The 26,334-nt window shown below is 35.0% G+C and overlaps 1 protein-coding gene across 1 annotated transcript in view; it reads right to left on the bottom strand.

Annotated features, from left to right (window-relative positions):
• Positions 1-26,334, bottom strand: part of COG5 (component of oligomeric golgi complex 5) — a 310,152-nt gene that overhangs the window by 112,189 nt on the left and 171,629 nt on the right. Inside the window, exons 8-10 of the mRNA XM_042915183.1 lie at positions 22,487-22,652; positions 14,349-14,461; positions 14,016-14,093 (exon numbers count right to left, since the gene is read on the bottom strand). Of these exons, the coding sequence (XP_042771117.1) occupies positions 14,016-14,093; positions 14,349-14,461; positions 22,487-22,652 (357 nt within the window). The remainder of the gene's footprint in view (positions 1-14,015; positions 14,094-14,348; positions 14,462-22,486; positions 22,653-26,334) is intronic.

Raw genomic sequence — 26,334 nt, 5'->3', positions numbered from 1 at the left:
TTAGAATAATCCTGTCATCACAGAAGCTCCCTCTTTATCATACACACACCAAACCCTGCTCTAGCACCCAGTGACTATCATTTATTTGCCTTCTATCTATAGTTTTGCTTTTACAGAAATTTCATATAAACAAAATCCCACATTTTGAGTTTGACCACTTTCACTTATGTTTTGAAGGTTTATCCATGTAGTTTGATATATAAGTATTTTGTTTCCTCTTATTGTGGGATAGTTCTGCATTGTATAAATATACTACATTTTGTTCATCCATTGACCAGGTGATGGGCATTTAGATTTTTTTCCAGTATTTGGTTATTGTGAATAAGGCTGCCAGAAACATCTGTGTATAGACCCTCTTTGTGGACACAGGTTTTCATTTCTCTTGGTAAGTATCTAGGAATGGAACTGTTGAATCATATGGTGAGTGTATACTGAGGAACGGACAAAATGCTTTCCAAAGGCACAACACTATTTGACATTTCCACCAGCAATACATGAGTGTTACAGTTTCTCCACATCTTCACCAACACTTGTTAATGGTAGTCATTTTGATTCCACTGGTTGTGCAGTGGAATCTCACTGTAGTTTGGATTTGCATTTTCCTTATGACTTATCTTGAGGTTTTATGTACATCATTATTATCCACTTGCATATCTTCTTAGTTAACAGTCTATTAATAACTTTTGCCCCCTTATAATTTCTCCCTTTTGTGGCTCCCCAACCTCCTCCACCGTACCTCTTCCTTATATAACCACTGATGGGTTTCCATCACAATAGAATAGTTGTATTTTCCAGAATTTTATATTCCAAGAAGTCCTTGTTTTGCATGGTACAGTGTTAACAAAAACTCATGCACATACAAAGCAAGGACATAGGTTCGAACCTGCATACATTTTAGTAAATATAATCCCATGTAAAGCAAAGACTGCCTTTACACAGAATTGTAGAATATATCCTTTTCTCTTTGGGGTCGTCCATTCAACATAAATTTGAGATTAATTCATGTTTTCACATGTATCAGTAGTTCATTTCTTTTTGTTGCTGATTATATTCCGTTATGTGGCTTTACCATGGTTTATCCATTAACATGTTATGGATACTTGGGTTATTCAAGGTTATCAGCTATTAAATAAAAAGCTGCTAGCAAACATTGGTATGCAAGTCTTTCGTGGATATACTCTTTCATGTCTCTAGGATTAATACATGGGGGTACACTGAGGAGTCACATACCAAGTGTATGTTTAACTTTTCAAGAATCTGCCAAACTGTCTTCCAAAGTGGTTGTACAAGTTTACGTTTCCCATCAGCAGCATATAAGAATTCCAGTCACTCTATAACCTCACCAGCACCAACACTTGGCACTGCCAGCCTTTAAAATTTTAGGTATGTGCTTATTTGACATCTATCTACCAAGTGTCTGTTTGAACCTTTTGTCCCAGTCTAAAAACTGACAAGTTGCTTTGTGAGTTCTGAGAGTTCTTTTTAGACATAAATCCTTTATTCGATATATGATTTGCAAATATTTTCTCCCAGTCTATACCTTGTCTTGTATTCTCTTAATTAAGTGATTTGCAGAGCAGGAATTCTTCATCTTGATTAAGTCTCAAATATCAGGGTTGGAAAAAATAAAAAATAAACAAAAATAAAAATGAAATAAAATATCAGGGTTGCGGGGTTTTTTTTCTTTTATGGATCAAGCTTGTGGTGTTGCATTGAAGAAATCTTTGCCAATCCCAAGGTCACAAAGTTTTATTTTCTTCCTCCAATCAGTTTTAGAATTTTAAGTCTTACATTTCGGCACCCAAATGTTCCAGTGTTATTTGTTAAAAAGACTACTGTGTCACCACTGAATTGTCTTTGAAACTTGTTTTGAAAATCAGTTCTGCATATACACGTGAGTTTATTTTTGGACTTTCTATTCTGCATCAGTGATCTAGGGTCTCTGACTTTACAACAACACCACACTTTCTTGAATAAGGTAGTTTTCTAAGTCCTGAAATCAGATAATGCTAAGCCTTTCAATTCGGCTTTTCGTTTTCAAAGCTGTGTTGGGTATCCCATGGCCTTTGTACTTCTATTTGAATTTTAGATTCAGCCTGTCAATTTCTCCAAAACATCTGTTGGGATTATAGATCTATCTGGCAAGAATGGACGTCTTAACAACAGTGAATCTACCAACCCATAAATAAGGTATCTCTCTTCGTTTAATTAGGTTTTAATTTCAGCAATTTTTAGTTTTCAGTATACAGATGATATTCATCTTTTAACAGATTTATTCCTAAGTATTTCATATTCTTTGATGCAACTACATATGGAATTATTTTCAGTTCTCAATTGTACATTGCCAATATATAGAAATACAATTGACTTTTTTGTATTGATCTATATTCTGTAATCTTGTACTAAGTGACTTACTAGTTCTGGTAGCTTTTTATTATTTATTTAAAGATCCCATCAAATTTTCTACATAGATGATCATGTCATCTGTAAACAGAGACCATTTTACTTTTTCCTTTCCAAACTGGAAATCTTTTATTTCTTCTTCTATTCCACTAGCTAGGACAACATTAAATAGAAGCAGTGAGAACAGAAAGAAAACCTTGCCTTCTCCCTGATTTTAGGAGAGAAGCATTCAGTCCTCATGATTAAGTACGATTTTACCTGTTCCTTGTTCCTAAATGCCTTTTTTCAGGTTGAGAAAGCTCTTTTCTATTCCTAGTTTGCTAAGAGTTCTTATCAGGAACAGATGTTGGATTCTGTCAAATGCTTTTCCTTCATGTACTGAGATAATCATATGGTTTTTCTTTTTTAGTTTGCCAGCTTTCCTTTTCCAATTACAACCTTATATTAAAACCTCATTTAATCCTCCATAATTTTTAACCTCTCACATTTCCCATATTTTTAATTTATGCTGCATTCTGGATAAATTCATCAATTCTGTCAGCCTCCAATTTATTCTTTGACTATGCAATATCTGTTTAATCTATCTGCATTTTATTTCAATGATTTTATTTTAAATTCCTAAATGTTCTGTTTGGTCCTTTTTAAAGAACTGGTCATTTTTTAAGAGTCTTTTGTTTCTCATTTTTTATTCCATTCTGTATTCTTTAAATATATCATAAACAGGTATTTTAGATTCTTTTTCAGATAATTCTAACTTATGAAGTGCATAGTGTCCTTCAGAAGTCTGATAGGAGTCTAAGATCTGTTTTTCATTGCCTTCATTTTTTCCTACTGACTGACTGTCTTTCAATCATAGATTCTTGTTTATTTATACGGTTGGTGCCTTTTTTACTATGAGCTCTTACTTGGCTCACGTTACTATGTGCTCAATTCTGATGGCTAAAACGAAAAATGCTCTTCTCTACAGAGGATGTGCATTTGTTTCTTGTGGGAGTGAGATACTGTTACCAACAGAGAACCATGTTAGTCACCCACACAGGTCTTAGATTAATGCAACTCTGATAGGTTCATTTTAGAGCCCCAGAGCCTACTGGACTGATCCCGTCACTGACATGGGCATCTGACTTGAGGCCAACTCTGGCTTTTCCATTGACTTATAGCTCACAAATCCCCATTAAGTTTCAACTATTTTATCTGCTTCTGTATATGCATAAGTATATCTGTATATGCATCTTTGCCCCTCAGAGATTCTCTTATCTTTTGCAGGCCCAAAAGTGCATTGCATGTTATACCTCTCCAATTTACCTAGAATTTATTTCTATTGTAGTGAGAGGACTCTTCAGAAGATTTGGTCCCCAAAATAGTAAAAGCAAAAACCTTCTACCCTTTATGGATGAGAGTATTTACAGATGATATCTGACTTAGACTCTGGCTTATTGCTACTTACTTTTTTAATCAAATTAAGATGTCACAGACAGATGAGTTAAGTAAGCATTTTTCTCAAAACATTAAAATATTTCATGTTTGAATGTCCTAAAATTTTTGAATCTTTAATCTTATCACCAAATCATTTGATATTTCTAAAAGAAAAAAACGCATTCTTTTTCACAGTTAAAATTCTCATTAGTACTATAGCTGCTCAAAGCTCTGAACACATTCCAAATTTAGCCTAATACATCCTACACACATGATTACAAGACTTTGTTCGATGATAAAAATTCCTGGCTTAGAAAATGAAAGTATCCTATCTACTTTCTCACATACAAATAAACTGGCTTCATTCTGCAGATGAGAATCTACAACCTGTTTTCCACTGTGTGGATTCTGAATAATCTGTCAATAATTTGCTACACTCACTTTATCAGAATGTTATATACAGTGTTGATGATTATATAGTGACACTAGAACTCTTCACTGCTGTTAAAAGATACCAAAATTGATAGGTATGAATATGCCTTTCAAATTATACAAAAGACTGAAAATAAGTTTGTCTTAATAAATTAAGCAGCAGCAGAATTAGTTATCTTATCAAGGAATAGCTTTCAAAAAGCCTCTACATTTAAATTATATTCCTAAGATTGTTATACCTAATATAATTGGTCCAGTTTTATTTTAAACTCATGATATAAAAATACATCAAAAAGATGTAAAGGTGATATAAATGGGCTGAGTATAGTATGAACTATTCCATATTATAAACCAAAGAGAAACTATCAATTTAACCTTCAATAAATTTCAAAATATAGACTATTACTTATAAATATTTGAACACAAAAATTTTTAAAAAGTGTTCTAGGTAGATTCCAACTTAACTTTGCTAGAAATAATCTTCCTGAGGAAAAAAGCATTAATTTCCAAACAGATACTGTAGAAAGCATATGGCATAATTCTAATACTGTTTCATCTTGAATTATTTACAAATTTTATTTTTAATACATATATTCACAGGTTAGAAAGGCTAAAACCATTAAATTAGAAAGAACTTTCAATACCAAGACACATTCTTCTTAAAAATCTTGGAATTGCAAAAACTAGTAGTGTTAAAAAGAACTGTCTGTTCATAACCTTGTCCTCAAAAAGAGATTACACAAAGGTTTAGAGATTTGGGTCCAGGTATCATTCTTCAATGACCCAAAACACCAGATATATATCATCACCTACTCAAAAGTTTAAACTTCTCTGAAGATTTGAAGGGTCATTATTTGGGGACTCCAATTATCCTAGAAATCCTACACTTTCTACAAAGATTCTGTTGCCAACAATAATTATTTTCATTAGAATAATTATGTCCTTACGTGGTATTATGTAATTAGCAAAAATATTTGTTCATAGCTTTGTAATAAAGAAAAAGACTAAACAAACTATGGTAAATATAGTGATAGTTATGTGCTTTATCTGCAATATGTGATGGATATTTTTGAGGGGTTTTGTTCTGTTTTGTTACTTTTCTCTGGCTCTGGAAATCCCAAGTATTTAAGATCAAGTTATTTTGGGCTTTGCACAAAAGACCGATCTGTTTTGAATATACATGAGTACACTGAATTCCAAGAAGGACTTAAATTTTTTTCATAAACATTGCCGTAAAAGAACAAAGATCAACTAAACTGGAAATTTACATCAAAATTTATATATAAATACGTGTGTTGTATAGGACTACATTTTTAAATAGCCTAAGAAACAAAGATCAATCTTTACTGGTTTTTATTTTTAATTCAGTGAAAAATTTCATGAGTTAATATAATGATTGAATAAGATGAATGGTAACACTGCATGTGCATTTGCTTGCCTGTAAACATTAAGGCCTGATATTAGTTATCCATTCCACCAGTAAATGTAAAGACTTAATAGCTATACAAGAGAGGGGAAGCTGGTGACAGAGTAGGACGACCCTAGGCTCTCCTAGTCCCATGAATACAAATAGATAACTATCAAATCATCCTAAATATCTGAGAAATTGACCTGTAGACTGGCGAAACAAACTCTACAACTAAAGAAGAGAAGAGGCCACTTGAAGAAAGTAGGAAGTGTGGAGACACAGTTTGGGAGAAAAACCAATCGTGGCCACTAAGGTGGAAAGGGAGCCACCACTGTAGAGAAGGGTGAGAGACACTAGCACACAGGAGGAGCATAGAGGGAAAATGAATCCCCAATAACAATTGGTTTGGAAAGCGAGAGGGGCTGAATTTCATGAGTTTTGCGACCAGCAGGACTTAACCTGGAGTACTAAAGATCAGCAGGTATGGCTTGGGGACAGCACAGAGGCACTGGGGCTGCTCTTGGAAAGAAGGCAGGCAAACAACCTGTGAACATACAGCATGGAAACAGCGATCTGAAGAGCACCAGGGGTACGAGTAGGGAGATTATCTGTTCATCTCAAAGCATGTCCTAGAAAGGCAGCATTCATCTCAAAGCATGTCCTAGAAAGGTAGCATTCAGGGAGAGAACCCATCAGGAACAAAGGCAACAGCTGGGACCATTTCCCTCCAGCAACCTCAGCATAAGCACAGAGCCACCTAGGGGAAGCAGCACAATACCCACACTCCCTACCTAACTTGCTTGCACCAAGCCCTGCCCCCAACATGCGCCAGTGGACCTGCTCCTCCCAGTCACACTTGCCTCAGTCCCAGCAGGCCCTCTCCCCCAGAAGACCAGTCCAAACCCCTTAAACACCATGTCTCCCAACCTGGGAATTTTGCAGGGCCTTGCTTCCAGCAGCAGTGCCAAAAGGTCTCATTTCAAAAGCAGACCAGAACACACTTAAAATGCGCCACATTCAGGCCAGGGGCCAAACACAGCCCATAACACACAAAGACAGCCTCTGCAGATGACTGGCATGAAAGAAAAGGCAGCTAGGACACAATAGCTGATCACACAGAGTACACATTGGACACACTCCCAGAAGTACCAAGCCCTAGGAAACAAGAACGTTACACAGCAGGGCACTGTTGGACTTCTTCTTCATGAGGCCATTACCTTCAAGGACAGGAGACATAAGTGACTTTCCTAACACAGAGAAATAGGCACAGAGACTTAAGACAAAAGGAGAAGACAGGGAAATTGAACCCAAATGAAAAATCCAGGACAAGACAATGGCCAGAGATCTAGGAAAAACAGATATAAGTAACATGCCTGATAGAGAATTTAAAGTAAGTATCATAAGGATACTTACTAGACTTGAGATAAGAGTGGAAGACATAAGTGAGACCCTGAACACAGAGATACGGAATACCATAGCAAAGATAAAGGGCTCAATAAATGCAGTGAGAAACACACATGATGGAATGAACAGCATGCTAGAAGAAGCAGAGGAACAAATCAATGACCTAGAAGACAGAGTAATGGAAAGTAATCAAGCTGAACACAGAAAAAAGAATAATGGAAAATAAGAGTAGACTTAGGGAACTCAGTGACTCCAAGATAGTAACATTCACATTATAAGGAGTCCTAGAAGACAACAACAAAGAAAACGAGGCATTAAGTTTATTTGGAGACAATAGCTGAAAACTACCCTAATCTAGGGAAGCAAACAAATATCCAGAACCAGTAGGCATAGAGAACCTCCAACAAAATCAACAAAAAGATCCACACCAAGACATATTACAGTTAAAATGGCAAAATATAGTAAAGAAAAAATTTTTAAAGGAAAAGAACAGTTACATAAAAGGGAAACTCCCTAAAGCTACCAGGGGCTTTTCAGCACAAACTTTCCAAGCCAGAAGGGAATGGTGTGATATAGTCAATGTACTGAATGGATAAAACCTGCAGCCAAGAATATTCTATCCAGCAAGGCTATCATTCAGAATACAAAGAGAGATAAAGATTTTGTCAGACAAACAAAAACTCAGAGTCCATGACTGCTAAACCAGCAAAGCAAAGCAGAAATATTAAAAGGGACTCTAGGGGCACCTGAGTGGCTGAGTTGGTTAGGTATCTGACTATTGATTTTGGCTCAGGTCATGATCTCATGGTTCATGGGATCAAGCTCTGTGCTGGGCTCTGCCCTGACAGAGTGGAGCCTGCTTGGAATTCTCTCTCTCCCTCTCTGCCCCTACTCTACTTCAGTGCTCTCTCTCTCTCTCTCAAATAAAAAAAAAAAAACCATGCAAAAAATAATAAAGGAGGTTCTATCAGTAAAAAGGAGAGACCAAAGTGACAGTATGAAGATAGAAAACACAAAAATAAAAATAAATAAACACAAAAGTAAAAATAAATTTGTCAAGTATCAGTCAAGGAGCTCACAAAATACAAGAATGTGAAATACGACAACATATACCTAAAATGTGGGGAGAAGTAAAAGAAGGGTTCAAACTTAAATAACCATCAACTTAATATAGACTGCTATATACAGAATATGTTACATACAAACCCAATGGTAACCACAAATCAAAAAACCACAAATAAATATGCAAAGACTAAAGAGAAAGAAATCCAAAAATCACTAAAGAAAACAATCAAATTATGAAAGACAAGAAAGGATCAGAGGAAAGTCTCCACAAACAACCACAAAACAGGTAAAAATGGTAATACATACATATGTATCAATAATTACTTTGAATGTAAATGGACTGAATGCTCTCATCAAGACAGAGAGTGACAGAATGGATAAAAAAACAAGACCCATCTATATGCTACCTACACGAAACTCCTTTAGACAGAAAGACGCCTGCAGATTTAAAGGGAGAGGATGGATAAACATCAAGCATGCAAACGGGGTGCCAAAAAAAAGATGGAGTAGCAATACCTATGTCAGACAACATAGACTTTAAAATGAAGACTGTAACAAGAGACAAAGACAGTAGATAATCATAAAGCAGTCAATCCCACAAGAAGATAAAACACTGTACATATTTATGCATCCAAATACATAAAACAGTTAATAACATAATTTATAATAATATAATAATAGTAGGGGACTTAAAATTTTTTGTTAATGTTTATTTTTAAGGGAGAGAGAAAGAGACAGAATGCGAGCAGGGAAGGGGCAGAGAGAGGGGGAGACACAGAATCCGAAGCAGGCTCCAGGTGCTGCTGAGCTGTCGGCACAGAGCCCATCATGGTGCTTGAACTCACAAACTGTGAGGTCATGACCTGAGCTAAAGTCAGATGCTCAACTGACTGAGCCACCCAGGTGCCCCATAACAGTAGGGGACTTTAACACTCCCCTTACATCAACAGATTACTTAAACAAAATCAACAAATAAACAATGGCTTTAAATGACAAACTGGACCAGATGGATTTAACAGACATATTCAGAGCATTCCATCCTCAAGCAGAATACAGATTCTTTTCAAGAGCCCATGGAACCTTCTCCAGAATTGATCACCTATCAGCCCACAAAACTAGCCTCAACAAATTCACAGTCAAGTCATACGAGGCAACTTTTCTGACCACAAAAATAGGAAACTAGAAATCAACCACAAGAAAAAATCTGGAAAGTACACAAATACATTGAGGTTAAATAACAGATTACTACAGAATAAATGGGTCAGCCTGAAAATAAAAGAATAAAAATGTACATGGAAACAAATGAAAATGAAAATACAATGATACAAAACCTCTGAGATGTAGCAAAAGCAGTTCTAAGAGGTAAGTATAAAGCAATGCAGGCCTAACTAAGAAACAAGAAAAATCTCAAATAAACAGTCTGACCTTACACCTAAAGGAGCTAGGAAAAGAACAGCAAAGAAAATCTAACACCAGTGAAAGGAAGGAAATAATAAAGATTAGAGCAGAAATAAATGATATAGAAACTAAAAAAAAACAACAAAAAAAACAGATCAATGAAAGCAGGAGCTGGTTCTTTGAAAAGTTATCAGTAAAATTGATAAACCTCTAGTCAAGCTTATCAAGAAAAAAAGATAAATAATTCAAATTTTAAAAATCGTAAATGAGATGGGAGCCTGGGTGGCTCAGTGTGGTAAGCGTCCAACTTCTCTAGATTTCGGCTCAGGTCATGATCTCACAGTATGTGGAATCAAGCCATGCATTGGGCTATGTGCTGACAGCGTGGAGCCTGCTTGGAATTCTCTCTCTCCCGCACTCTCTGCCCCTCTCCCATTCACACTCTTTCTCAAAATTAATAAATAAACTTAAAAAAAATCACAAATGAAGGAGGAGAAATAACAACCAACACCATAGAAATACAAACAATTAGAAGAAAATATTATGAAAAACTATATGTCACCAAGGTGGGCAACCTAGAAGAAATGGATAAATTCCTAGAAACATATAAACTACCAAAACTGAAACTGGAAGAAATAGAAAACTTGAACAGACCAATAACCTGCAATCCAACAATAACCTGTAATCCAACAATACATTAAAAAAATCATTCACCACAATCAAGTGTGATTTATTCCTGGGTTGCCAGGATGGTTCAATATTCATAAATCAATGTGACACATCACAACAATAAAAGAAAGTATAAGAATGATATTATCATTTAAATAGATGCAGAAAAAGCACTTGACAAAGTACAACATCCATTCATGATAAAAACCCTTAACAAAGTAGGTTTAGAAGGAACACACCTCAACATAATAAAGGCCATCTGAAAAACCCACTGCTAACATCATCCTCAATGGTAAAAAACTGAGAGCCTTTCCCTGAAGGTCAGGAATATGACAAGGATGTCCACTCTTGTCACTTTTATTCAACACAGTACTGGAAGTCCTACCCATAGTAATCAGACAACGAAAAGATATAAGCATCCAAATTGGTAAGGAAGAAGTCAAACTTTCACTACTTTCAGACAACATGATACTATATATATAGGTAACGTAAATACTACCCCACAAAACTGCTAGAACTGGTAAATAAACTCTGTAAATTTGAAGGATACAAAATCAATGTACATAAATTTATTGCATTTCTATATACCAATAATGAATCAGCAGAAAGATAAATTAAGAAAACAATCCCACTTACAATTGCGCCCAAAAGCATAAGAAACCTAGGAATAAATCTAACCAAAGAAGTGAAAGACCTATACTCTGAAAACTATAAAACACTGATGAAAGGAACTGAAGAGGACACAAAGAAATGGAAAGATATTCCATGCTCATGGAAGAACAGATATTGTTAAAATACCTATACTACCATAACAATCTATACATTTAATGCAATCCCTATCAAAATACCAACAGCATTTTTCACAGAACTAGAACAATCCTAAAATTTGTATAGAACCACAGAAGACCCCAAATAGTCAAAGCAATCTTGAAAAAGACAGACAAAGCTGGAAGCATCACAATTTTGGACTTCAGGTTATATAACAAAGCTGCAGCAATCAAAACAGTATGGTAGTGGCACAAAAACAGATACACAGATCAATAGAAAACAATACAAAACCCAGAAATAAACACACAATTATATGGTCAATCTTCAACAAAGTAGGAAAGAAAATGCAGAGAGAAAAAATAGTTTCTTCAACAAATCTTGCTGGGAAAACTAGACAGCTACATGTAAAAGAATGAAAGCAGACAACTTCCTTACCCATACGCAAAAATAAATTCAAAATGGATTAAAGACCTAAATGTGAGACCTGAAACCACAAAAATCCTACAAGAGACAGAAACAATAACTTCTCTGACATTGGCTGTAGCAACTTTTTCTAGATAGGTTCCCTGAGGCCAGGGAAACAAAAGCAAAAATAAACTATTGGGGACTACATCAAAATAAAAAGCTTCTACACAGGGAAGGAAATATTAAAACTAAAAGGCAACCTAAGAAAGGGAAAAGATATTTGCAAATGACACATCTGGTTGGTATCCAAAATTTACAAAGAACTTACAAAACTCAATACCCAAAAATCAAATAATCCAATTTAAAAATGGACAGAAGATATGAACAGACATTTCTCTAAAGAAGTCATACAAATGGCGAACAGACACATCAAAAGATGCTCATCGTCCTTTACCATCAGGGAAATGCAAATCAAAACTACAATGCACTATCACCTCACACCTGCCAGAAGGGCTAAAACCAACAATGAGAAATATCAGGTGTTGGTGAGGATATGGACAAAAAGGAACCTCGTGCCCTGTTAAAGGGAATACAAACTGATGCAGCCACTCGGGAAAATGTATGGAGGTTCCTCAAAAAGTTAAAAATTGAATTATCCTACAATCCGGCTATCACACTACTGGGTATTTACCCAAGAAAACAAAAAAAACACTAATTCAAAGGGATACATACACCCATCTGTTTACAGCAACATTATTTACAATAGCCAAATTATGGAAGCAGCCCAAATGTCCACTGACTGATGAATGGATAAACAAAATGTGGAGTGTATGGATATACATATAACATATATACATATATATGTGTGTGTATACATATATGTGTATATACATACACATATAATGAAATATTATTCAGCCATAAAAAAGAATGAAATCTTGCCATTTGCAATGACATGAATGGACCTAGGGAGTATAATGGTAAGCAAAATAACACAGTGAAAGACAAATACCACATGGTTTCATTCACGTGTTTAAAAAACAAAACAAAGAAGCAAAGGGGAAAGAGAAAGAGAGAAAGAGAGAAAGAGAGAGAGAGAGAGAAACCAAGAAACAGACTCTTAACTCTAGAGAGCAAATTGATGGTTACTACAAATGAGGCGGGTGGGAGGAGGGGATGGGTTAAATAGGTGAAGGGGATTAAGGAGTGTACTTGTTGATGAGCACCACATGATGTATGGAATTGCTGACACACTGTATGTTCACTAAGTGGAATTTTAAAAATTGTAAAAAATTAATTACTATGCAAATTGACAAAAGCATCTTATTATTTCTTTCATACAATTAAAAGCCAAATATGAAGCAGAATAATGTAAGTAGGCATATACCAACATAAGTATATATATACGCAAAAATGAGTTTATACAGCAGGTCTGAGATTGCTATAGTTAAAAATGCCTAATTGCAAGGCTGGTCCTTGGCTGGTACTTGGGACTTGGATTTTAAGAGGGTCCTCATGGTTGTCAGTTAAGAATGCTCGCTATACCTAAACTGTTTGTACCAATAATGTGGTCTACACCAAATAGCTGCTTTTCTTTCAGGAGTCTGGAATTTTGGTACATGCTAGGCTAACTGACTCTTGATGAGAACCCTGAACTCCTACGTGCAAGATGAACTTCCCCAGAGGACATTTTATGCATGCTGTTGCTAGATGAATTAAAGGTATCCTATCTCTCTCCTGTAAAAGAAGACCCTTGGAAGCTTTCAGTTGGTTACCTCTGGACTTCATCCTATATGCCTTTTTCCTATTGCTGATTTTCCTTTCTTGAAGTTGATTTTGGTTCCTATCCTTTCGCTGTAATAAATCATAGCCAGAAGCACAACTATATGCTGAATGCTGTGAATTCTCTAACAAATAACCAAACTTGGGGGTGGTCTTAGAGATCCATAACATAATATATAAACGCCTAAATTTTGAACTTACAAAGGACACTATACCATAACACTGGAAATTTAGAGAATTTTTTTCTTTGGAACACTTATCTGTCAAGATTAAATGATAAATAGAATAATCCCTCTGTATTATTCCTTATCAAAAACATATCAAGATGAATAAATAAAATGTAGAGTCAGAGATTTCTATGCATGGAAGGAATTCTTATAGCTCATGAGGCCAGTGTATTGGTGGATAACAGAAGGGAGAATTTCAGAATATGAAAAATGAATACAGCAATGTGCTTTATAGGAAAAATTAACAACCGAATGGATCTTACCATTCCATTTTCAGTAAAGACTATAAGACATTATAATAACCACCAATTAAACCTCTTATTTACCCAAAATTTTCATCTTATTCTCTAGTGGAACTTTTAAAAACATTTACAATAAATCATTTATATGATGGAAAATTAGAAATTAGTTTATGCATTTCAGAAATTAGCCTATAAAATGCATTACTGGTAGTATTTACTCAATAAACAAATGTGCTTATACATATACTAAAAAGAAAGTTTGTTGTTGTCGAGAAATCAATTCCTATGGCTATTTGACATGTAGCCAGTCTGTAAGGTAGGAACACAAAGAATGCTGGCTCATTTCTCCCTGCATTCTTCAATAAAGAGATAAAAAATATTTTCATCTAAACATACCTTAACTACTTCTTCAATGAACCAAATATGAGAAACAGGATCTCTCTTCTTGGCTAATATTTTTTGTAGGTGTTGTACCTAAAAAAGGCAGAGAGGGGGAGATTGTATACAATTGGGTATTTTCAAATGAAACAAATGTAAAGCTTAGGTACTAGAAATAGCAAGGGAAGGAAAGAGGCCTTTTGCTAGAGTTATTCTATCAATATTATAATCAGCTAATGTAGGTATTTTGAATGCTCAGGGATTTTAAGATAGCTGACCAACGTCACACAACTTGGCACAACAAGGCATTAATCCATAATTAATGTTCTTTCCACTCTCTAAAATTCTTACCTGTCCACAAACAGTACAAATATGATCCACAAGTTTCTCCATATTAGTCCAGAGAGAAGCACGAAAAGCTGCAGTGTTTCCTGGGGTTGGCATAGTTGAGCGTCCCGGTCCCCCTGTTTATGAGTGACAAAGAAGTATGAAAAATAAAACTTTTCAAATAAAAGAAAATATGTTAATACAAAAAGCATATCCAAGCTTAAAAAAAAGTAAGAAGTTCCTACTTTAAGAAATAATTTCTTATGAGGAATATAAAAAAGCATCCTAACCTTTAATGTTTAAGAAAGGAAGGAAAATAAGATCATACACTCGGGCACACCACACACATACACACACACACACACACGAGATAAAACACAAAACAGAAATTAATGAAAATAGTTTTCTACAAGTGGTGGTGGGAGTGGTAGGAGACAAGGTGAAAGAAACAGGGATAGAAGTAGGAGTCTTTATGAGGCATATAAATGTTTTACCTATTTCAAAATAAATTTAAGTTTAAATAGAATGAAAAAAGCAAACTCTAAAACAAAATGCAAATAAATACAGAAACAAATGAAACCAACTATACATCAAACTCATAATACAACCACAGAGGGGAAAACAATTAATTCAAGTAATGTTTAATTATGGAACCCTAACTTTAGTGAGATAGATTTTAGAGGCAAAAAGAATTTATAGTACTTAGTGGATTTGTTGCTGGATGTGATACTGGTGTAGCCATCCTGAAATTACTTTGAGTTCATTTTGCAAAGTGTAAATGAAGGTTCTCCCCATAAACAGAATAAAGATACAAATATGTAATGAGGATTAGAGGTATTTCTTGACTCTGTCCACTGAAAGGGCAAGGAGACAGTGATTCCTAAATAGAAATGAGTATACCAAGTGCCCAAATTATGACTTGCATGCACCATTCCCCTTCCCCAGTAAAAGAAACCAGGGCTCACTGAAGAAAAGGATGATTCCACATTTGGAGCAGTGAAAACAGAAGATATGCGTGGTACAACTGTGCCAGAGAGCAAAGAAGTGTTCAAAGACAAATGGAGATTTGTCAAAGGACATAGGACCTTGACTGGAAGGGGTTTCCCCAAAATGAATTAGGGAACTTTTGACCATCCAAAATAATAGGGATGAAAATGGATCATAAAATACTGATTGAAAACAATTTGTGAATTCATAGTGAAAACTGAAATGTTTAAAAAGGACGCACTTACTGTGATGAGCACCAGGTACCGTATGGCAGTCCATTATGAAACTAATATTACATTCTATGTTAACTAAATGGAATTTAAATAAAAATTTAAAAAAAAACAAAAAGGATGGAAATTTCTCTTTACAGAAGAATGTCACTTAATAAATGCAGTGGAGTAATAGAAAAAAAATCATCATTTGGCAACTACTAGTAAAGTAATTAATTGAGGGAAAGATAATCATTGGATACTAAAACACTGCAGGAAATGTTAATGAAAAACAGGATATTCACATGGTCTCAAAGTATGTACCACAAATTACTAATCACAAAGAAAAGAAAGCAATCTTATAAGGAGCTATCTGGCATACACCACAGTAATGAGATGATTTCATTTAGCATCAGCAGTAATGAGACAGACATAATTTTGGTGGTTACAGATACGATGTTAATGGTAAATACACAACATTACCTTACTAGCTTGTTTACTCTGAATATACCCATAAAGATACAATCAGATAAATCCAGATAAATTCAAATTATGGGGATCTCCAACCATGTTAATGCCATAAAAGACAAAAAAGGCAATGGGGTTGTTTTGATTAAAGGAGAGTAAAGACACAAGATAACTAACAGAAAAGCATAATCCCTGATTGGTTCAAGCTGGGGGAAAAACTATTATAAAGAATATTTTGGGGAACAAATGAAAAATGTTGAATATGGATTAAACATTAAATAATATTAATGTATCAATGTTAAATTTCTTGAAAGTGATGTCTAAGAATGTTCTTGTATGTAATACATATACACAGCTATTTGTGCAGATTTAAAATGTTTCAACATAAAAAAAAAAGGAATCTTAGTCTCAAATTGAAAAGTATCAATTCCAATCCAAATTAAGCTTGAAAGCCATGCAGAAGAGCCCATGAATGAATAGTTTATCCTGTTTTAAAGAGGGCAAGATGGACGCCTGGGTGGTTCAGTCAGTTAAGCATGGACTCCTGATTTAAACTCCAGTCATGATCTCAAGGTTGGGTCATAATTTCACTGTTGAGTCACAATCATCACAGTTGTGTGAGTGAGCCCTAATGTCAGGGTTGGTGCTGGGTGTGGAGTCTGCTTAGGATTCTCTCTCTCCTGCTCTCTCTGCCCCTCCCCAACACATGCTCACTCTCCTCTCTTTCTATCTCTCTCTCTCTCTCTCTCAAAAAAAAGGGGGGGGGGGCAAGAAATCAAGAAAACCAGAGGCTATGTTTATAAGCTGCTTCCTTACAGTTTTTCAACAATTCTAGGTTTATTTTATTTTTTTTTAATTTTTTAAGGTTGGTTTATTTTTGAGAGACAGAGGGCAAGTAGGGGAGGGGCAGAGAGAGAGGGAGACAGAGAATCCGAAGCAGGCTCCAGGCTCTGAGCTGTCAGCACAGAGCCCGATGCGGGGCTCGAACTCACTAACTGTGAGATCACAACCCTCTGAGCCCAAGTTGGTTGCTTAACTGACTGAGCCACTCAGGTGCCCCAATAATTCTAAGTTTAGAAAAGAGTTACATGTACCCTTAGCAAAGAGATGCTATTACTTTTTAGTGTGAGAATATTAGGAAGCAATAAAAGAGAAAAATACCTATGACAGAGATACTGACTTTAAAAATATGAGTAATTTGTGTTTGAAATCTAAGTCTAACTAATTTTTAAAATTATTTGCAGTGTTGTCCTCACTACTAAGGAGAAGTGTACAGAGAATAGAGAGGAAATAAGTTAACAATGTGCAATTATCTCACAAGTCATATAAAGAACACACTCCTCACAATGAAGAAAGGGTATAGAGTACCTTTGTGAACACTGGAAAATACTGATCGAATTCCTGGAATATGCATAGTTCAGTTTTGTTATAATGAATTATGGGACACATCAACCCACTACTTTCTTAAAGTAAATATAGCCAGATATTGGTTCAACTAGTTCCAGAGGCCTCATGTTCCTTACTTACTTAAAGGTAAATAAGGTAGAGAATGACTTATTTAAAATTTTTATCCTCATAAGCTAAATACATCCTATTGAAGACATTAATGTGATAAAAATAATCAACTGAACATAGAAAAGCTATATAAAGAGGAGAGAGAATAATTAAAACAGAAAAATTGATGCCATTATCAGTTAGCTTTAGGAGAATCAAGAACAAAAACAGTGTCATAAACTAGGTTTTATTAAAGTGATAGAAAAAACCAAGAGTTACTTAAAAATACTTAAGAGTGATTTCTAGTTATTGATGGCAGAGTAAAATCATTTTCCTACTCTTTTTCCTGGAAAGCCAATGAAAATAAGAACAAAAAAAAAAAAAATACACTTAAACAACAACAATACCACCACCACCAACAAAAACCCACTCCAAACAAGGAATCAACTAAAACTTCAAACTTGAGATTATGTATGCCACATGATGTGGATAAATCAAAATGAAAAAGGAACCAGATAGCTCTCATCTTGGACCATTAGCAAAAACCAAACTACCCTTAAAATCAATTATAAAAATTTAGACGGACTATTCAATGATTCTTTGCTTAGAGCTGAAATGGAGAGACATGAATGAGCCAGGGAAGAAGCTAATAAAATGTTTAATGTTGCAGAATGGCAACAAAGAAAAATGGAAGAAGAAACCATAATAAAATGATATTTACACTTTATAATAGTTAGACCTCTAGTTGAGGGAGGTTATCAAAGGTAACATGAGGTGAAAGAGGAAAGAAAAGCAGAGAATATGAGGTTTCCACACAAAAATTGCTTAAATGGCTTTACCACGATTCACACTAAGCTCTCTAGAATGATCCAAAATTTGAGAAAAATGTATCCCAAAGATAGAAGAAGTAACAAATTGGTGAATACTTACTCTAGACAACAAACTTCATCCAAGTTGTAGACTGTCCTAGTTTCTCCCTACAACCACCCCTATACTATTCTTCAACAAACAGCTGGTATCTTTCAAAGATGAGTAAGAATGAGAAACAGACAATATAGGACCTAACACAAATTGAGAGGGAGGGAAGACGGGGAAAGGAAAGGAACACATGTTGCCAAAGAAATTCCCAAAGGAAACAACAGGAAGGGTTACTTGATCTTCTACTGTCTCAAAGCAATTATAGGGAACATTCTCATTGTAAATATATAACAGACATTAAGACCACATTAGAAATAACAATATAATGATCAAGGGCGAAAACACAATCAGAAATGGGAAAATGAACAAAAGGACATGATACAAAATGGAATAAAGTACAAAGATATAAAATATAATAATTATGGACAATATATTAGAAATGGAAAACAAAGAAGATGTGACATGTATATAAAGTTCCTGAAAAGAACAAATGGAAAAGAAAAAAATTCAAATGTACCTATAAAAGAAAACATATTCTAACTCAAAAAAAAAAAAAAAAAAAGATACAGAGCATTCAATGCCAAGATACATCCTAAAGAAATTACTAAACTTCAAAGATAAATAAAGACCCATATGGACATTGTTAAAAAATAAAATTCAACTGAGTAAAATTTAAAGATCTTACTGGCTTTATTCAACAATTCATCAATCAGGCAGCAGGCAATCTAGCAGATAGAAAGGAACTCTGAGGAGCTATTCAAAATGAGAGACTTTTATAGGCAGAAGGGAACAGGAACAAAGAAGTTATACTAGATAAAAGAGGCAAACTGGTTATGGCAAGGTCACTTTCCTTTAGAGGACAGTAGGACAGATTACCTCACTAGTACTGATTAGGTGATTCCTGACTGACTGACTGACTGACTGACTGACTTAGGATTCAATTTCCAGGAAGGGCTGAAAGGCTGAAACTGTTAATTAAGTTACGTCTCAGTTTGGTGGCATGGGGTTTAGCATAAGTGACTCCATTTTGGGCCAGCTGTCTTACTTTTAACAACATCAAACTAAAAACAAGTAAGTTACAGGGGGTAAAAATCTGAGTTAACAACTTCCATTTCTTGGTTCAACTGTAAGGAGCTTGTACGTTGCCACTCTGTCCTAACAACAAATGAAAAGCCTAAAAGACTGAAAAATTCTTCTTGGACCTGTAAGAGAGGGGAGGACACATGGCAAACCACTTGCCCCCAAGATCAGAGAGACAGGCGAATACGGGAAGTCTCCATGTATCAGAACAGAGCCTTGCTAGCAGAAAACAGTGGGAGCCAGTGCTAGGGAAGGAAAACGTGAAGTGTAACTGATGAATTGCTACAGACTCAAAGTGGTCAATTGTGAAAATTAAAAGCTCCAGGGGTAGTCAGTCAGGGGGGCCCACAATATTGTGAGATTTGCATCCAGAAACCCAAATAGTTTCCCACAGTAAATATGGGAGAAAAATCACCCAGTGCCTCCAGCAGGAGGAGGAAAAAGGAAACCATCTTGAAATATACCAGAGGACTCTATTCTTAACAAGGCCTGCCCTAAGGGGAAGCTGGTTAACCACAACCTAAACTTCTGGAGTGTTATCAGAACCTAACTGACCAGGGAAGGGAAATATCCAACTCCAGTCCCTCTGTGGTCATTCTCTCCCACCCAAGGGAGGAGAAAAAAAAATTAGTACACTTGTACAGTTCAAGGTACAAAGGCACAGGCTCACTAAAAAACAGAGACCCAATGATAGCCCTTTATTTCCACTGAAGGAAAGACTGTTTTCACTTTTTCACTACTACAAGTAATAGCACAATAAAAAATTCTTATATCTACATGACAGGTTCTCTAGGGTATAATTCTTATAAGAGAAATTATAAGATCACAAGGTACATACGGTTTTAACCTCAGAGAACAATTTGATAAAACTGAGTCAAGTGGCTGAACCATTTCATTCTCCTACAATCAGTGTTAACGAGAGTTTCTGCACTCGCCCAACACTTAATTCTTGGGTTTTACCAGTCTCAGGGTTGAGAAACAGTATCCTTGTTTTATCTGTACTTCCCTAATAATTAGTTCGGTCACCCTCTAGAAAGACGCTTAACATATTTTCCCGTTTATTAGATGTGTTCTATGAACTGCCTAATCATATTCTTATTTTTTGAGTTCTCTTTTTCTTATTGAATTGTAAACCTTTCCAACACATAATAGGTAACATTTTTCCTTAAGACTATTGAACTTTATATATTTGAGAGGAAAAATCTTAAACATATAGAAAATTTGAAAGCATACTAAAAAAAAATTTCCCTGAATTGTTTGTTAATAAGTTATTGACATGATGCCCTATCACCTTTGAATGCTTTAATGTGTACTTCCAAAAAATAAGGACATTCTACTCCATAATCTTAATATGACCAACAAGATCAGCAAATTAATATGAATATTGTCAATGTCACATTTAAAAAACTAAAAATAATAGTGATTATTCTTTAAAAAAATTAATGAAGAATTGATGCTTAAGGTTTCTACGTTAAACCACTGTATCTACTTCTCAACAGATTATAATAAGGCTTTAAAACTCTTTATTCTTTCAACAAAAAGGGTGTACATTAGGAATGACAGCATGTGAATAATTGCTTTAATTTTTTTTTTCTTTTTCTTGACAACACAAGAGGGAATGAGATTAAACTGCTCCTGGAAATTTAAACATGAGATCAAACTTTCTGAGAATAATTGCTGGGAAAAGCTGAGAGTGAAATCTCCTTCGGCAATTTCTTTTCAAAGCTCCCCTTCTGGGATAGTTTTAATACAGGCCTATTCAGAGGCTAGGGCTAACCTTTAAAAATCCCTTTAAGATCCAAGATTCTTTTATCTCTTTTTATCTAGTGCAACTTATTTATGAGTGACATATATTGTGCGTTATTTAAGGCTATGTTTATACAGCAAATATAAAAACCATAATTACTGACTGTAAATATTTTAGTATTAGCCTTGTATGAGGAACTCTGTTATTAGTTCTATATGCATTATTCCATTTATTCTTTAGGACAACTCTGTGATGGTAGAATAGCTTCTCCGATAGAAAAATGGAAAGAGAGAAGCTGGAGACAGTAAGTCTGACAACAACTTTGGGGGATTTTCTGTAGTCTGAAGAAATAAAATGAGGGAAGAAAAAAGAAATGCAGTCAAGATAGAGGTGTCTGTCTTTAAGAGAAGGTACACTAGATGACTGTACATGACAGGAAAGAGACTTAAAGAAGGAAAAGTGACTACATGGCAGGCAGAGGGGATCTGCTAAAGCAATGCCCTTGGCAGATGGGATCTAACGCAAAAGCAGAGTACTCGGTTTCTGCCAGGAGCAAGGACGGCTCCTCCTTATTAACAGGAGAGAAGAAAAAAGGAAAGAAATGCAGACATGTGTTGGTTGGGTAAGTGAAAGCCACACACAATGTGTACTCTTTCCTATCCCACCTTTGAGGGGTGTGTTACATCTGAATGCCATCAGCAGGTACATCTTGGCAGGAAAAAGGTCACAAACTGCTATTGTAGGGCTACTCCTCTCTCATACCTTTGTTTAGTAGTTTTCTTTACATTTTGCTGTCATTGTAATGTTCCCAAAGGTTTTATCAGTTTCTACCTCCACAGTTAACCTTTTTGGCTCCTGAACACCAGAATTATTAAAAGGAAAAGCCCAAAAAGCTAAGGAAGAAATTGCATTTCCTTAAAAAATATTTTCTGTCTCAAGAAGTACATGTGAGGATAAGGATTTCAGAAAGAAAAATGTTCCTTTTTTTTTTCTTGCATCTGTTTCCTCTGAACTAAGTGAAGCCACAGTTTATAGATTTTTTTTTCTAGAAGTTCTGAATATACCAATTGGCCAATTCAACTCACTGATTAGACAAAAAAAGTTATAAATAAATTCTGAAACATAATTTCTTCTCTCATTTTCTGTCTACTAAAATATGAGTCATTAGACTGCTTTGAAACTTAAGTGTTTCACATACTATTCAAAGGACTTCTTGGTTATAAATAAATAAAGCAGCTAAATATAAACCATAGCCATACCTCTCACAGCTGACTGTGAAGGCTGAGTCAGAACTTTGATGTCTAATGCACTGTTGATATGTTCTTCTAAAGCAGCACAATATCCATCCACAACGCTGGTAATAGTTTCCTTCAAAGTTCCAAGATTATGGAAAACCTGAAGAGCTGTTCCAACTTGAGTTGGATTCTTTAAAAAGGTGGGTGTGGGGGGTGGGAATAGGTATAAAAGGAAAACAAACAAAATCAATATAAATCTACAACTTTAAGTGGTACTTGAGTAGTTACTATTATATTTTTAAATTATCATAGGCAGGAACAAAGGGAGTCCATTTAGAACAAATATTATTTTTAGTCATGATTTCTTCCATAAAAGACAAAATTAAATACTATGTATATTATTTTCCCCTTTTCCCTTTTTCTCATCCTTTAAAGGATAATAACAAGATCAGAAATCTGTTATATTATTAGAGCTTATTTAAAATTTACCACCAATCCCTATCAAGAGAGCCATGCTGGAAATAACAACAACCCTACATCCGTTTGAAGAATATCTGCCGAGTTAACTGAGGGCAGATCCATGCAGACTTACACTATTCATTATATTTCATTCATTCAATTCATTCTAATCAGAAATATTTATACAGTGCTTACTATGTAGGTCTTGGTTCCAGGTGCTAGAAATATAGTTGTAAACAAAACCAATTAAGTCCCTACCGTCATGGAACTTCTATTTACCAAGAAATATATATTTTTTTAATTTTTAAAAAATGTTTATTTTTTAAAGAGAGAGAGAGAGAACATGCATGCACAAAAGGGGGGTAGGGGTTATATATGCAAAGAAATATATATTTAAAAAATTTTTTTAAATGTTTATTTTTGAGAGAGAGAAAGAGAGAGACAGAGACAGAGACAGAGAGAGAGAGAGAGAGAGAGAGAGAGAGAGAGAATATATATCCAAAGCAGGATCCAGGCTCTGAGCTCTCAGCACAGACCGAACCACAAGATCATGACCTGAGCCGAAGTTGGAAGCTTAACCGAATGAGCCACCCAGGAGCCCCTTTACCAAGAAATATATTAATAATATATCTGTAACAGAGTATCAAGTAGTGATAACTGCTACAAAAAAAAAAATCAATCAGGGAATAAGAATAGAGAATGATGGGGAAATTACAGACAGAAGAAGTCAGAGAAGCCAGTTATAAGTCAGAGGAGTCAATTTTCACTACCTGATACTCTGTTACATGCATCTCTGAGGTGATTTTCAAACCGAGACCTGAATATGACGAGGGAGGGAGTCTGAGGAGGATATGGGGTAAAACAGATCTGAACAGGTATCAACGAAAGTGCTGAGCTAAAATATGCTTGGCAGCTAATCAATCAAACAGCAAGAAGGCCCTGACAGTGGCTAGAGCAGGGTGACTATAGCAGAGAGGAGTAGGCAGTAAAAATACTGTGAGCAGATTGAGTCCATAGTATTATTAACAGGTTGTTGGCTTTGTCACTAAGTACATGAATCATCAAGCCAGAATATGGTTCACATCAACATATATCTCCAGATCCAAATAGCTGAAAGTCCACTTTCATTTATGATTCAGTGCCTGTTATTAGAGGCACTTATATTAAGAGTTAAATTATTTTATTAACTTAATTTCTAAACTGTTAAGTTTAGAAATAAGACAAAAGGTTACTCCTGAAATACACCGGTGTTAATAATAGAACATGCTGTAATAACACACGCACAAACAGGCAAAGTAGAATCAGCTTAAAGAAAATAGCAAGAAACAAGGTTGGTGAATAGCAATACCCATTGTAGACTTTTCCCCGCCACAAGAAAAAGAAGCAAATGGGCATCATTTCAAATATTTTAGTGGAAAAAGCTTAATTTAATCTGTTCATATAGTTATAATAGAATTTAATTCTTTTATACACAGTCAATTCTCTATCAGTGAACTACCAAAGAAAATGGGAGAAAATAAGGTATTAACATAAAATTATTAACTGAAAACATGAGGTATAGCTATGTTTTGGTTATTGTTAGTTCCATTTATTCCATTCTCCCCAGAGTGGTAATATTTTTTTTTTATTTTTTAGTAGAGATCAAGATCAAGGGGCACCTGGGTGGCTCAGTCAGTTAAGCATCCAGCTCTTGATTTCGGCTCAGGTCACGCTCTCATGCTTTGTGAGTTCAAGCTCTGCATTGGCTCTGCATTGACAGCGTGGAGCCTGCTTGGAATTCTTTTTCTCCCTCTCTGCCCCTCTCCTGCTTGTACTAGCGCTCTCTCTCTCTCTCATCACATAAACAAATGTTTTAAAAAAAGATCAAAATTATGCAGCTGCAAAGAAATTTCCTCTAGCATTACATGAGTGTCTGTGTAATACAAAAACAAGCATTACCTGAGGGACCTCTAAGGAAATTTTCACTTTATAAAGGTAGAATATATATTGTAAAATCGTATTTATTGCCTGTATTATCCTCAAAGAGTCTGAAGAGCATAGCTTCTCAATATATGGTAGGGTTTCAGTGTTATCAGCTGAATGTACATTTTAAGATACACTGTATAGCAACTGAAACACATTTAAAGTTATATTTCACTTGAACGATCTGGCTAATAACATGGACCAGTCTTCATCGTTTCCCACTCCAAAAATTATTAACCCCCAAAACTTTTCAAAACAGAAACATATATAGCTTACTATTAAAGAAGCATCTGATGTGGTATTATTTGTAATAATTATAATTTATACTACTTATAATCATTCTAGTTGTAATTTTAAGCCTTCCAATTAATGTGACCACTTTTTCAATTAATGCCAGTTATTCACATTCATAGCTTAATGTAAACATATTGTTTGTTAGTTGGGGCACTACAAAATAATAATTAAGTAAAATTCTTTAACATATATACAAAGGAGTGTGCAAATTATATAAACACAGCTCTAAGAATTATCACAAAGTGAACACATCTTTGTAACTACCACCTGGACCATAAAACCGAGTATCAGCACTTCCGAATCTTTTGTACTGTTCCAAATGCACATCTCCAAATATCATCATTATCATAACTTCTAACACGATTGATTAGTTTTGCCTATTTCTGAATTTTACATAAATGGAACCATAAATAAGCTATTATTTTGTGTCTGCCTTTTAGTCAAAATTTTACTTGTAAAATGCATCCATGTTGTTGCATGTAGCAGTAGTTACCTTGTTTTCACTGCTGTTGATTAGAAATTTACCTTTCTCTACCCAACTAATATCCAACTGGATTACATTTGAGTTATTCCATTTTTTAGGTATTTTAAACAATGCTGCCATCAACATTCTGGTGCACAGCTTTTAGTGAACATACATGCATATGCATTTCTGCTGGGTAAGAGTAGAAATGCTGAATCACTAGGTATTTGTATGCTTGGAATTTGCAGATTCTGCCTATTTCCCAAAGTCATTGTACCAATTTACACTCCAGCAGCAATAAATGAGTTGTGGGTGCTTCACCATCTTACCAAAATTTAGAATTATCATCTTTTAAAGCTATTCTCTGGAATGTTCATGGTGGTTTTAATTTACATTTCTGTGATGACTAAGAAGTTATCCTTTCTTGCATGTAAATTATCCATTTGGACAGCTGCTTTTGTGAAGTACATATTCATCTCTTTTGCCCATTTTTCTCACTGGTTATTTTCATCTTTTACATATTTGTAAAAGTTGTTTACATATTTGGATGTAATCACTTTCATGATTATATGTATTGCAAAGATGTTCTCCCACTCTTAAGAAGTCTTATAAGGAAAAGAAGTTCCTCATTTAAATACAGTCCACTTTATCAACCTATAGTTAGCACTTTTAGTATCCTAAAAATTTTCCATCC

This window comes from Panthera leo, chromosome A2, assembly GCF_018350215.1.
Source record: "Panthera leo isolate Ple1 chromosome A2, P.leo_Ple1_pat1.1, whole genome shotgun sequence".
Taxonomy (NCBI): Eukaryota; Metazoa; Chordata; class Mammalia; order Carnivora; family Felidae; genus Panthera; species Panthera leo.
The sequence above is the reverse complement of the archived record's forward strand: the minus strand, read 5'-3'. Positions and strand labels throughout refer to the sequence as shown.